Source organism: Leptinotarsa decemlineata, unplaced genomic scaffold, assembly GCF_025532065.1.
Source record: "Leptinotarsa decemlineata unplaced genomic scaffold, Ldec_3_MD MMD2_tig00026299_RagTag_RagTag, whole genome shotgun sequence".
Taxonomy (NCBI): Eukaryota; Metazoa; Arthropoda; class Insecta; order Coleoptera; family Chrysomelidae; genus Leptinotarsa; species Leptinotarsa decemlineata.
The window spans coordinates 8005524-8021198 of NW_027412676.1; the positions used below are offsets into that span (position 1 = coordinate 8005524).

Sequence of the window (15675 nt, forward strand, 5' to 3'; positions counted from 1 at the left end):
GAGTTTTTTGAAATCTTGGGTCAAAATATTGTACAGAGAGTAATCTATGGAATTTTTTTGCGATAAATGAAGACGAAATCGATTTATTCTAATGTGGTGAGCATTTCGTGTGTTATGTTTGGGGATATGACATTGTTTCGCCAAGAATGGTTTCTTATGGATTTCAATCAAAACGTAATAAAGAAATAATGTTGGCAATGGCATAATTCTGAGTTTTTTAAAATATTCTTGACAGTGATCCCTGTATCCAATATTAGCCAGCAGTCTCAATGCTTTCTCAAATATTTTAATGGAATGACATGAATTTCCCCAAAGTTGTACACCATAACTAATGTTAGAGTGAAACAATGAAAAATATAGGGTTTTTAATATATTTGTACTAGTGATGTACTTCAATTGGCAAAGAACAAATCGAGAACCCGAGAGTTCTTTCTTCAGTTAAAAAATATGTGCAGACCAGTTGAGTCTATTATCTAATGTGATGCCCAGTAATTTAACTTTATTACTTTCACAATTAGAGATAATTTGATTACTAGCAGAAATCGGGATGTATTGGGTCTTCTGACCATTTAGTTTCAGCTTATTAGATAGAAACCACTGATTAGCACTATTCGATACCTCGTCGAGATGAGACTGTAACATATCATTATTTTCATCTGTCTCTCATCATCTGTTCTCTCAAAGAGAACAAATTCGAACGGCATCATATATTTGCACAAGTCATTCACATAAATGACAACTAAGAGCGGGCCCAAAACATACCCTTGCGAAACGCCATGCTTAATAGTTTGATAAGATACCGTTGAGCATCACTGCTTGTTGACGATTAGTAAGATAAGTCCTTATTAAGTGGAGCGGAATACCTCTAACTCCGCAATAGTTTAATTTTTCCAACAGAATTTCATGTAAGACGCAGTCAAACGCTTTCGACAGGTCACATAGCATCAACGCAGTGTCATTGTCCTGCTCAAGTTCCTCTATCACGCCAGACACGACGTCGAACACTGCATCTATTGTTGAGCGCGACTTTCTGAAACCATATTGTGAGTTGCTGAAAAATTTATTATTCTCAAAGTAGGCATAGAGCTGAATCTTAATTATGATAATACTTATTAATACTTATTGGTATGTAGTTATTCAGAAATGGGCCTAATCGCTGAAGATGATTTTTCAATGAAAATTAGGGTCAATTGCTAACTGCTCCAGAGCCCATTCGGCAATCACACTTCGTTATCTATGGTCTTTAACCTTCAGTTCCTGAGTCAGTTGAATTCTGTACGGGGTCAGGCTCAAGTCACGATGCAAAATTCGCCAAGTTGTGGTCTGAGAAAGGCCGAGTTCTTGTGAGCGACGCGAAATCGACTGTAGAAGTTACCTCATTTCAGGCAGAATGTGAGGTCATCACAGCAGCCAGGTTGCCAGGTACACCAAATTGTCACGTGGTATCCTGTCACCCAGCCGTGAACCAATCAGAATGTACCAAATTGTCACGTAGTGTCCTCAAACTGTCACATAGCTCGCCAGCTAATCAGAGCGCACACTTTTACATCTCAGAACATCGTAACGGGAAATTTGAATTTTCTGTGGACATAAATAATTCAGGGAGACAGACGACCAGACGTATCCCTCAACGAGACAGACCGCCCAATCACGTGGCGCACTTACGTCAGCCCATCTTTTCGCTCAACACATTTTTGTTTCATGACGTCATAAAAAAAGTTTTCGTTGGAGAATTGAACGCAGGTCTTTGGTGTGATACATTCTCCTGAAAACTCTCACAGACAGCAGCGATGTTTTCGGCAGATATTACGTTTCGTCGACGTATGGGAGTTGGTCGATCGTTTACTGAACCAGTAAACTCAAATTCATCACATTGCGAATAGTCCTCTCGATGGGACGATTATGGCTGTAAAATGGGCGAAGCTCATGGCACGTTGCCCGCACAGAATACCCAAATTGATAAAAAAAATTTATTATGTACACGTGTTGTTGAATGCTATTGATCCATGATGATTTGGTAAAACATACTGAATAAATCACAACTGATTTGACTAATGTAGCTTCACCAAGATAGCCCATATCAATTGTCAAAGTTTGAAAATCCCTGTTGGGCACAAATATCATTTCACTAGAACTGAAAGTTTTGAACAAATGTTTAAAAAACATGAAGATATTTCATTCTTTGGCAATATTTTTTTACAGACTAAAATAATCTTTGGCAAAATGGAACAAACGTTAAATTCAGAAAAACTCTTACCACTTGACTGAGGGGCACTTTGAGCAATGAAGTTAAAGTAGGAGAAGGTGGGGAGGGAGGCCTCAGCTCGTTAGCTCTAATAGCCTGCTGCAGCTGCTCATACTTGGGCCCTCGAAGATAAGTTTCAAGTTTGATTTCAACTACTGGTCCCGTATTTCGTAACGTTTCGACTGCTTGATGATTGGTAAAGCCAATCACGGATACTCCATTCACCTAGGAAAGAAATGAAAATTTCAATGAACTCAAGAAATGTATTTGAATTGCTGAAATTTATTCAAACGCAAGGAAAAATTATCATCAAGAGATATCAAATCATATGTATCGTATACTTTGCATGTTTCATTTTAACGAAATTGAAAAATGGTCTTAATATTCCAATAAATTGTTAACAAGTGAGAGCCTCAACATTGTAGAGTTTTAATTCTCCAATAGTCTCATATACAGGGTGTTTCAAATTTAATCCTCACCATTGGGAGGAAACTATGAGAAGTACGAAGGTGGTTGAATTGGGGCAAAGTTGCGCATTTACCTGACTAACAATATGCCGTTGGGAGAGTTTTAGAATTCCGAGTATATCCGGAGATATCCGGAAAATTCAGTAATTTCGGAAAATTGTTTTTATTTTTTGCTGGCTTTATTTTTCGAAGGATTCGAAAACAAATCACACTTCCACATTGCCACTTTTTTTTTGCTACATAATGGTGTTTTCAGATATGATATCCGACGTTTTTTCTTCCAGCCACTATCATGAACTTAGTTTTTTCTTATGGTCGCTACATTGAATTCTTTCTGTTTTGAATAGAATCAGATTTTACCTTTCTGATGGTGTATCATAAGTTATCATTCTTTCCGAAAAATTGGAGATATTGAAAATAATTATTTCTTATCATATAATAGGCTTTGACTTTGATGTTTCTAAATTTGACTTTCAATTCGTTACACTCAATTACATTTTGTTATTGTACAAGTCATAGAATTCATGAGGAAAAATGGCTTCCACGAATGAAGAAAAAAGAGATATGATACAAATTTATTACAAATACGATAGAAACAGTGTTGGGACATCGGAAATGTATTTAAACTTGTATTCCGAAAGACGACAACCACATCGAACTATGTTCAAGTTATTGGATCAAAATCTCACCAAGTTCAGTTCATTTGAAAAACCGAGTCAAAATATGGAGACAGAATGGATCAGGAAACTGAAGAAAATTTGATAAATGAGGTATATATGGGGTAAGTTAGACATTGTGTCCTTTTCAATAAAAATTAATAGGTAGGATCTTCTTCTCACGGGGTATTGAAATTGTTCGGACTTTTGGCAAGGCTAGGGGCTGCTCGTATGTGAAGCCCTTGGAATTGATGTAGTTGGCTTCGGGTGTCTCAAATCCGCATCCTGGAGGCACTTCTATAAGGTAGGTGCCGTGCAATTCCTGCATTCCGGGAGTGGAACACTCAGTAGATATTTTTGTTGGCCTTGGGAATATACCAACATAGTGAGCTGGTGTGATTTCCTCTATCAGGGTACCCTTTATTGAAACCGGAACTTGTTGGCATCTGGCTTCATCTTCAGAGATGTGTAAAATTTGGGAAATGCAATCTCGTGGCTGAAGGTCACCTCGAATGATTGGAATTTGGCAAAGGAATCTAGGGTTGATCTTCTTGCATGGTCTCTGCGAATAGTGGTGTAGTCCAGTATTCAATGTCAGATACGGAGCTAGAGGGATGATTGTGGTAAAGTTACTAGTAGGGATTGAATATAAATGGAAAAGTGTGAATTTTTCTGGGTGGAGGAGAGGAAAGTGCAGAACAAACACGATTATTGCATTGGAATAATAAGCATCGACAGTGATCAAATCGTAATATTTCCTGAAGTCTTCTGGTTTAGTATAGAATAGTTAGCTGCATTATCGTATTCATTTCGGTTGGTTGTATGATGTTATTATACAAGGTATTGGTTTTTGCAAACACAATTGCATTTTCCAGGTCGGTCAGCAGCTGTAAGGTTATTTGCAATGACAAATTTAGTTGGTCTAAAACATTCCTGATCTCCATAAAGTGATTGAAATCGAATGTTATTGTATCGATTTCTTTATTAATTCTATCAATTTTCTTGAAGATTATATCGTCGTTATGACTGATAAGTGACACGATTTTATTGAAATTCTCTGAGTGAGGTGGTGAGAGATATGTGCTGGTTCAATCTTTGTTGAATATAATATCTACCCTTTTGTAGTGATGCTATTGCTTGATCATACCGCTGAGCATCTTCTTGATCTACATTTCCGGATATTGATGCTGCCAAGTCCGTTGATTGGACCTCTTTTGGTTCTGTGGGATGGGTTGATGCTGTAAAATTTTTGATATACAATTTTCAGTTGATATTTCAGTGCTTGATTGAAATTTATTAGTCCTTCTAGGTAGGGGTAATTCGGGTCGTTTGTGAGAGTTTCAGTGATGTCATCGAATTGCTTTTGTATTAGATCGATTTCCTCGGCAATCGACGTCAAGTTATAGTAGTGAGTCGTGAATGCTAGTCTGGATCCTGGCTTCTCCTAGCTTTAGGGGAAGAATTCCCGGGTTGTCTTTGAGATCTGGGATTCGTATTTCTAGACCCGATGCGAGAGTGCACCTGTAAAACCATTTTCTTGTTATGTTTTGGGATGTGTTTTATATTCTTTTTATGAACAGTAGTATAGGGTGTAGCTACTGTTACTTTTTTGTTAAATTCAACTACACGTGGTACAAATCTAGGTAAAAGCTTATTTCGAAAATCTGTTGTTTTGGTATAAATTTTTGTGCTAGGTCAGTAGGCTACAGGATGGTGTCTGCTCTTATTTCGTTTATTTATAGTCCTTTCTTTCAGTTTGGCAGCTTTTTCATTGATGTTTTGGTAGACAGCTTTTGTTTTATCTCGATGTTGTCGCATGTAGTTGTTCAGTAGAATTCTTTCGATGTCGATATCAAAGGGGTCCTTACTGTCGAAGTGTCCATTGAGAACATCGATGGGCTTTTGTTGCGTTACTGAATGGATTGTGTTGTTATAGCCTAATAGTGCATGAAGCATTCGTTCCTTGATGTTCAGCTGTTTCTTATTTTGCAATAATAATCGTAAATGTTCTATACTGGTCGAGTGAAAACGTTCAATCATTCCATTTGATTGTGGAGTCTCCGGAGTTGTGTGGTGGATCATAATTTTATGTGTATCCACAAATTCTTGTACAAGGCCTTTTTGAATTCGGTGCCACTGTTTGAGACAATGATCTGTGGTAAATCATGGTGAGTAACGAATATCAGCAATGCTTTCAATATGTTAATGGCATTGGCTCCTTCTAATGGATAGGCTTGTCCATATTTTGAAAAGGCGTCCACAATTGTTAAAAATTTCTGTCCATCTGCCTGAAAGGTGTCTGAGTGAATAATTTAGAGGTTTATTTGGTGTAGGAGTTATCATAAATTTAGGTTTTGGTGGGTTTCTTTCATACTTATTCATTTGACATGTTTCGCACATAATGATGTATCTTTCAATGCCTTTTTTCAAAGTTGACCAGAAATATTTTCTTCGTAGTCGCAATTCAGTTTCGTTTATTCCACGATGGTTTGACTTCCCTTCGTGATAGTTTCGAATTATTATTTGTTGTTGATCTTCGTTGTCAACATCTTCCAAGATTTCGTTGCATTTTACCAAATCGAAGGCCGTGTTTCTGAAAATTTTCTGAAGAATATTGCAGGTTGACTTATATTGGGTATATGGGTCGAAATATACAGCATTTTTGACTTTTGGTGGGATATAGTCCTTGAAGAATTTCACAATATTTTCTTTTTTTGCATTCATACCAATTTGAACATGAATTCGTTTTTTATTTGCGAACGCTTGTTCTATGCAGATTGGCCCTGGGTTATAATGGACAGATGTCATTTTTATCTGGTTATTGTAATAATTTAGAGGCTTTTCTGATATTGGAATTGTGAATGCCGGTTCTTCTTGAGTTGTGTGTATGGTTCTGTTACTTCCTTCGTTTTCAGGTTGGTTAAGGTCATTTATAACTTATCAGCTGTATCCGTTGACGACGTTCTTTTTTGTTCAGGCTGGTCGGAATTTTCGTCAGCTGTGTCAGTTGATGATGTCCTTTTTGGTTGGTCGAGGTCGGGATTTTTGTCAGCTGTATCGGCTGATGATGTTCTTTTCTGTTGAAGACGGTCGGGATTTTCGTCTGCAGTGTCAGTAGCGAAGGTGTCTTCGCTGATTCTTCTTTGAGATTGGGCGGTAACGGTATTTTCAGATGGTGCATTGTTGTATAACTGAAGACTTCTTTGATGTGTACTTCTATTCTTGAAAGGGCATCAGCGTTCGTATTGCCTTTTCCTATCTTGTAAACGACTTCATAGTCGAATTCTTCTAACTTCAATCTCCATCTCACAGGTTTGGAATTTGGATCTTTCAAAGGAAAAAGCCATTGTAGAGGGCGGTGATCGGATAAGATTTTGATTTTTTGGCCAAATAGGTACGGTCTAAAGTACTTAGTCGCCCACACCATAGCAAGCATTTCCTTTAATATGGTTGTGTAATTTTGTCCGCTTTCGTTCGACGTACGAGAGGCATATGCAATTGGTTTGTCCTTTCCAACAGGTCCTTGCGATAGCAAAATTGCTGGCATCCGTCGTGAGATTGAATAGTTTTGTGAAATCGGGATATTGTAGAAGCGGTTCGTTTACTAGAAGATTTTTGCATGTTTCGAAACATTCTATGAATTTCGGTGTATGCCCAATTTTCTGGTTTTTCTTAAGACAGGAGGTGAGTGGTTTGGTTATTTTTGCGAAGTCCTTGATGAATTTTCTATAGTATCCCAGGAGTCCTAGGAATCCTTTGATTTCTTTGGTTGTTTGGGGTATAGGATACTTTAAGATTGCCTCAATTTTTTGGGGATTTGGTCGAATTCCTTCTGAAGTGGTGATGTGTCCCAAAAATGCTACTTCCCTTTGCAAAAACTCTGATTTGTCTAGTTGAACCTTCACATTTGTTTCCCTGAACCTTTCGAAGACTTTGGAGAGGTTGATTATATGCTCCTACAATGAAGTTGAGTACACAATTATGTCGTCCATATATGTAAGACATATTTTTTCTTGTAGACCCTTCAAAACGTTATCTATAACACGTTGAAAGGTAGCTGGAGCTGATTTTAATCCAAACGGCATCCTGGTGTATTCATAGTGCTCGTGCTCCACTGTGAAGGCTGTTTTTGGAATATCCTCCTCTGCCATCTCAATCTGGTGGAAGCCACTAGCTAGGTTCAAAGTAGTGAAGTATTGGCACCTTCCTAGCTTGTCCAATATGTCATTGATGTTGGGGACTGGATATTTATCGTCGATAGTTTTCTCATTCACCTTCCTATAATCTACGACGATCCTCCATTTGATTTGTCCAGAAGCGTCTGCTTTCTTTGGGACGATGCATATAGGTGAAGACCACGGTGATTGGCTTGGCCTTATGATTCCCTGATCCAACATTGAGTTTACCTGTTTTTCCACTTCAGGCTTATGCACATGTAGATATCTGTATGATTTGGTAAAAACAGGAATTTCGTCTCTTGTCCTGATCCGGTGTTTAACATGATTTGTGAACGTTAGTGGTGTGTCTGGCACATAAAAAATATCGGAATATTTTTTGCATAGCCGTAGTACATGTCTTCTCTCTTCCTCGTTCAAATGTTCTGTTCTGATTGATTTTTCTATATCCAAATGATGCGACGATTTTGTTGAAATATCTGCCGTAAATAAATAAAATTGACCTATGTCAAATTTTCTTGATTTTATTGAGTCGGTCAGTGCTATATTTAGTTCAAAATCCGTATCATTGATAAGTTCTGCCCACGCAAGATTATTACATGCGATTGTTAATGTTTCTCGTAATTTTGCTCCTTGAATATTCTGTTGTAGTAATATGATAGTACCTTCGCACTGTGCTACTGGTAACTTGAGACGTGTAATTGTATGAGGCTCGAGTTGAGCGGAATAAGACTGATTATTATTCGTTTCGTGGTAAAAAATAGATAACGTTGCAAATGCAGAAATAAGATTCGAGTTAATGAAGTCTGATTGTGCTTGCATCAATTTTAAATTATCTAAACCAATTAGTCCGTCAAAAACTTTGTGAAATTTGAATAGATAAAATTTCAAATTGGAGCTACTGTTGAATTCTGAAAAACTAGGAATTTCGGCACAATAATCTTGAGAATAATTTCAAAAAATTGAAGTTACTACAAATGGCTCGTGTTTAATACAATTTTTGAAAAATTTAATAGCCACTTCAGGGTTGAGAAATGATTTTGTGGAGTCTGTATCAATCAAAAGTTTCAAAGATGGATTGCTTATAATTATGTAGGGCAGTTCTTTCTTATCGGTGAAGCTGTTTAAGTCTACTACGTTTCTGGCATTTAGTTGTCGTCCTCGGGAAAATTTTCTTTTTCGTGCTTCAACATTTCTTCATTCATGAAATCTTCAGCACATGCTTCTTGATATTCTTCGTTGTAGTATCCACCGTATTCTTCGGGTATTTCGCAATTATAAACATATTCTTGATGTTCAACATTGAAAAGTTCTTCGGACGTGAAAGTTGGGCGAGAAGTTTGAGGCCTAAAATGATTTCGTTGGTGAGTATTTCGTGTTGAAATACTCATTGGTACTGGATCTTGTCTGTACGATGGTTTTTGATTATTTTTCGGGCCCCAAACGTTTTGTGGTTTCCCAAAAACTTGCTGATTGGTCGGGAAACATCGTGGTGGTAAATTGACTCGGGGTGGTAGGTTAATCGGTCCAGTTGGAAATTGGGGTCTGGTATAGGCTGGCTGGAAAGGCCATACATTTGTTGCTGTGTGTATCTTTGGGTGGTAATGGTCTTCTAACGGATGATGAAACTTCTGGAGCGTGACTTTTCTGTAGATAACGGATGTTATTTTCTTCCTGAATGTATTGCATCGCTGTGGCCAAAGAATTTGGACGCATTGCTCTTATCGTCGATCCTAAAGGCTCCTTCAATCCGGCCAAGAAGGTAGTTAGGGCTTGCTGTCTGAAGAATTCTTTTTTACTCGTTTTCACCACATCGTTGTCATTATGAATGTCCATATAATTGCAGATCACACTCAGTAAGCCCATGTACTTTTCATAAAATCGTGAAGGTGTTTCATTTGATTGCCTTAAGTTCACTAGATCCCGTGTTAATGCATTCTCTCTCTTCTCTTCGGTCTCCAAAATGTTGAATAAGGACATTTTTGATTTCATCCCAAGTGTTACATCCATATACAGAAACGACTTCTTTTGCTTTTCCTGTTAACTTTCCGAGAATACCATACATAAGCAGTTTATTCTCGATGCAGTTGATATTGGCAGGTGTTGGATCAAAATAGTGGTTGCTGATATGTTCAAAAATTCGTGAAGGCTGTTGGGGTTCCCATCGAACTCCGGAACTACGCACAAATTACTAAATTACTATTATTAATATTCAAAGGTATATTTGATTCACTGTGTTTCTGATCCGATGAATTTTCAATAGATAAATTCGCAATAAGATCACTTAAGTCTAGCTATGTAATAGGGTCAATAAATGGACTAGGAACAGAGGAATCTGACATTAACTTTCATAAAAAAATATAAGGTGTTACATTTAAAAAAATATCATTTTACAAAATATTTTGAAAACGTGACTGCCATTTTTTTTTGTTTACGGCATCGAGGCCATTAAAAATGCTACTAATTTTCCATTTAACAGAATTCGTAGCATCAATGATAACGGAGTTGGCAATGGTGACGACTTAATTTGGAACACCCTGTATAAGTAAAGATGAAATAATCGCATTTCAATTCAAATGAAACTTTCAATTTCTTTAGTCAACCCTTCAATCAAGATAAGACCTGAGAACAAATATTTTCCCACTTACAGGTTCAAGAAAATGAAAGTTCCAACTAAGAAATTTCATTTCGTTGAGAGTTTTCTCGTTCAAGTTACAAATTTATTGCCGAAGATTCGAGGAAGCGCCCTGAGTTTACAATTAAGTTTTCAGTTTTCATGCTGAAGAACCGAGAAAAAGGAAACACTAATGAATGCTCTTGAAGCTTGGGCAGAAAAAATATAGGGCATGCACATCGAGAGAACTGTATGGCCGATAGATATTGATCCTATCTCTCCTTAAATAAAATATCAGCGACAAATAGGGATTTGGAAACAGTACAGAAAATCAGATTGAAATCAAGATTGACTGCGGCAGATTGGGCCTGTATATCTATTCAGAGCACTGAAAAACTCTTACAAGATTTTTTGTAATTTCACATGTGAATACTGGGCCTCTTCATTGAGAAGATAATCATAGACCAGTTTTATTGTTTTAAATCCAATTGGAAAATAATGGATCACCTTATTAAAAAGAAAGTCTTCAATAAATCAATGAAAGAAGATAACAGATAAATTATTTGAATACAGAAACTTGTAACTTATTTCAAAATAATGGTATTAATGGAACGAGTGGATTATGTTTCTAGAATGTACAATGTTGGATGGGAGTGGAAGGGAATAAGTTTATTGTATTAGTTTGAAAATGTCAGTTACAAATGAAAGTGCTTAGAAAAAACAGAACCTTAATTACTCATTTTTCATTCTTCAATCTCTTGAATAGGTATCATGTTCTAATTTTTCAAATGAACACGCTGTAGGAGTTGAATGAAAAATATAGATTTCACTCACCTCGACGATCCTATCATTGATTTTTATGTTCTTGTTTAGATCTGCAGCACTTCCTTTACTAATACTCTTGACGAATATTCCAGAAATTTCTTCTGTGAACAAAAAAAATTAAAGTACTCAAAAATAAGAAATAGGATATATACGGTGGATAAAGCCAGTGGTAATTTAACAATTTTTAAAGTTAAATGTGGTCGATTGTATAAGTAACAGTTGTTTCGTTCTGATTTTTTAAATATATCACCTACTTCACAATATAGGATATCAACACAGATCTTAAAACACAACAAAATTCATAACGTTTGTTTGAAGGTGGTTGACAATGTTTCATGGTGAATTTCATCAGTTCGGACTTCCATTGTCTAATATGATATGATTTGAAATAATAACAAATGAAAATTAAAATTGAAAAGATTAGCTGAAAATAACAATTATATCAGGCAAAAAAAGCTCTAAGAAAGAAATTACAATAAAATAAACATCAGGCAAAAATTTAAAAAACAATATCAAGCAAAAAAACCCTGAAAAAGAAATTACCTACAATAAAATAAATCAAGCAAAAAATTTAAAATCAAACAATTAAAATGAAATAAAAATAGCCCCTGGCTATTATTACTTTCCGAATGGAATCACACCCCCTATTTCAAACTTAAATGTGCAGCTTGGCAAATCTATCTACGCCTCTGAGATGCGCAAACGATAAAGAGAGATTGTAACTGTCCACTACCAACTTCTATCAGAAAGTTCAATCGGAAAAAGAATTTGGACTTGAATACCAAATTCTCCCTTTTGTGTTGTATATTCTCACAAGACATAAATGAATTGAGAGAAAATGGATAAACTTTCAACTGATAAATTGAATGCATAGTTAACAGAAATGATTATAAAACGTAGCAAGTAGATAATCTACAAATCATTGCTTACAATAATGATAACAAAATATCACCATATAAATAGATACAATTCATATGATATTTTTGAAGAGTAGTTGCCTAAAAATTATAATATGATTTTTTATTTACTGTTAAGACATGTTTTTCGTCAGGAAGTGTTCTGATGCAGTGTCTCTATCTTCACCATGTGAACCAATGATCAGATAATTCACAATGATATCTGCCACGGGTTCATTTGACATGAAATAGCCCTCCAATTTCTTTGCTCGGAAATAGTTAAAAAAATCGTCGCAATATTGCATGGCATCGTTGAAATTGGAAGTAACATTTTTATTTGCCACGTAATCTTCGGTCCACTCCAAACCAACTCAATTGGATTCAAATCCGGGTGATATGGCGGTATTTCTCGGATGTTGGGATCTATTCCATACTGTTTAAATTTGGGCTTACAGTTGTATATGAGGGCATATAATTCAGGTTTCAGCATATTGTTGCAAAGGAATATTCCTCCCTGATAACTATGATTGCATATCAACCACAGCGCTTTTTAACGGCAAATTGAGAATCAACTATTTCAACACCCATTTCTTATAATTATTGAAATTCATCTCGTTGTGATGATCACCTGTATGACAATTCAATGCAAGCATTGGGCACAAAACCATTTTCATCACCTGCATATATTATGATCAGACGTTGCCTTCACCTGCACGTCGTCTTGAGTTCATTCAGGTTGGAGCCCAGCTCCCTTACCCTTTTGGCTGATCTTTGTCGAAGAAGGACAAATAGGTTCATAACTGAGGGGTACCCCTACCTGGCTGGGGTGGGATGGATGAAAAAGCTATTCGTCTGTTAACGGGGGACATGAGGGCTTCATTCGACAGAGTGTCGGGGACTTCTATATCGGGAGGGGTCTCCTACAGCATAATCTATAGCTTCCCTGACTAACGGATTTTCGTGAGTTTCCGCGCCATCAAAAACTCGCCGATTCTTCGACTGGACGGACTGCCGAATGGAAGGCAAGTGCAAATCTCTGCGGATGTCTTCATTCCTCACGAACCAAGGAGCATTCATAATCATCCTCCTTGACTTGTTTTGTAATCTCTCCAAAATGGAGATATTGTACGTAGCCGCTTGTCCCCAGACGCCTGAAGCATACATGATGACAGGCTTGAACATCGTATTGAAGATGGTAATTTTGTTTTTTAAACTCATTTTAGATTTTCTGTTGATCAGAGGGTACAGACTAGCTATCCGACCCTCGATCCTTGATTTTACGTACACTCGGATCTTTCAATCCAGGTACCAACGCTCGAGGTCGTCCAGTGCACGTTGTATGTAGACGACGCCGAGCTCCCGACCCATGGAGAGCCGTGTCATCGGCGTACAGGGATATCTTCATACGCTCGGGCCTCGGAAGGTCACTGGTGTAAAGTGAATATAACGTCGGAGAGAGCACAGCCCCCTGTGGCACTCTCTGTTGTCAGACAGAGAGGCCTCTACTCTAACCTGAAATGTTCTGTCTTTCAGGAAAGACCCAATCCACCGGATCAGGCCCCGAAGCAGGTCGAACGCGATTAATTTGTGCAGAAGGCCTTCGTGCCATACACGGTCGAAGGCCTTCGAGATATCTAAGAGAACAATATGCACTTTTGCTGTTAAGCTCATGGATGGTGTTTTCGACCAGCCTTAGAGCTTGTTACTCAGTGGAGTGTTCTCTCCTGAAGCTAAATTGTTCATCAGGCAGAACATTTCGGTCCTCAACTTCTTCGTTGAGCCTTTGGAGAACAACTCTTTCAGCCAGCTTAGCCGCCGACGAGAGTAGACTGATCGGGCAATAGTTCTGTGGGAACAGCGGGTTCTGACCCTGTTTTGGGATCATGACGACGATTGCATGCTTCTACCTTCTGGGGAAGTATCCGAGGGCCAACGAACTGTTTATAATGCACAGTAGGTTCTCGATGCAATTTTCCGGGAGCCTCTTCAACAACTTGTTGGTTATTGAATCGACCCCCGGAGCTTTCTTGGCCTTTGCGGCCCTAATGTATCGCCTCAGCTCTTCCACAGAAGCTGGACGGATGTTATCATCATCCTCCGTGAGGAAACGGTAAACCCGGTCTTCCAACAGCATGTGGAAGACCAACTCCCGCCAAACGGTCATCTCCCACTGAACCAGTGAAGCGGAAAAAATGGAAAGCGGGGATAAGGGAAAGTACTCGAACGTCCCATAAATAGTCATCTCTCGGAGGAATCAGTCCAGTCATCACCCGAAGACGATTGTAGATACTGACAATCGAAACGTCGTGAACTAACGTGGCTTGAAATCTCTTAAGTTTTTATTTTTATTTTCATTTTTATTTCTTCATTTTTAATTTTTTTTAATCGCTCTATTTTTTACTTGTATTTTATTTCACTATTATTTCATTTCAGGTTATTTTTGCTTAATATAATTGTTATTTCCAGATATTCATTTTTAATTCTCCTTTTTACATGTTTCAGGGATTTCAAATCATTTTATATATTAGACAATGGAAGTCCGAACTAGTGAAATTCATCAAAATTGATAGATGATCAAGGTGAAATTAGTGAAACACTCAATTCGTATTTTAATAACGTCGCAAAACTGCTATCTTCTCAGTTTTCTCAAGCAGGTAGAAGTTTTCCAGAAAAAAAGAAGACTATCATCCATGTTTTTGATACCTCCCACAGAAGAAGAAATAATTTGAATTCCAGGAAGTCTCCTGGTTTTGATTTGATTTTAGTAAAAGTTTTCAAACTAGTGAAATATGAATTGATTCCTATCATAAAAAAATTATCGATACATCTTTTGAAACAGGTATATTTCCCAAATTGTATGAAATAGAAAAAAAATCACCCTTATATAAAAATGGAAATCCCAATGAAAAATGTAATTATCCGCTAATTTCCATTCTTCTTATTCTATCAAAAATCATTTAGAAACTGATGGACAATGGATTATTATGATATTTAAAAAGTATTGATTTTCTCCATTGTAGACAGTATAGTTTTCGCAGGTCAAGTGGATATAGTTTCCAAAATTCAACTCCAATTAGATTCAAATAATTTTCGTTATCACTTGATTTGCGGAAGGCATTCGATACAGTGAATCATGATATTCTTGTGCAAAAGTTATTGGCATTAGAAGAATAGTATTCACATGGTTTCAAAATTATCTTAACGACAGAAAGCAGTTTACTGTACAACAGAAAAGAGTTCATTGAAAACATCAAGTGTGGAGTTCCACAAGGTTTTGTTTTAGGTCCGACTCTATTCTTAATTCACATCAATTCTATTACAGAACTGAATGTATGTGGTTCTATCAATCTTTTTGCTGATGATATAACACTCATTTATTTTTCTAAAAACTAAAACTAATATCTCGCAGGTTGGGATCTCATGAGAAACATTGAATTTCGATGAATCTCGCTATACCTTTATAGCAAGAACAAAGTTCAGATCACAAAACGTGTTTTCTCAATTTCAATAATAACTTGATAGAATTAAAAAAAGAAGTGAAAACTTTAAGTTTTTATCTAGATCATAATTCATCCAGGAATTCAATATATGAGTCGACTCAGAAAGGACGGTGAAGTACGTAAATTTCATACTTTTAGTTTTGTTTTCCTGTAAGCAATTTTTTGGATTGTGTGTATTGATAAAACCATGATATATTTTGAATTTTTCATATTTCATCATTTTTGTCTAAACTTGTGGCATTTGGGTAGCACCTGCATTTGTAAAAAACTGGACTGTAAATGAAATACAGTACATTT

The 15675-nt window shown here is 36.9% G+C and overlaps 1 protein-coding gene across 3 annotated transcripts in view; it reads right to left on the reverse strand.

Moving 5' to 3' along the window:
- The window catches only part of LOC111507735 (multiple PDZ domain protein), a 463358-nt gene that overhangs the window by 388540 nt on the left and 59143 nt on the right, over positions 1-15675 (reverse strand). For all 3 annotated transcript variants that reach the window (XM_074180506.1, XM_074180505.1, XM_074180503.1), the window contains exons 6-7: positions 10992-11083; positions 2258-2470 (exon numbers count right to left, since the gene is read on the reverse strand). In XM_074180506.1, coding sequence (XP_074036607.1) covers positions 2258-2470; positions 10992-11083 — 305 coding nt within the window. The remainder of the gene's footprint in view (positions 1-2257; positions 2471-10991; positions 11084-15675) is intronic.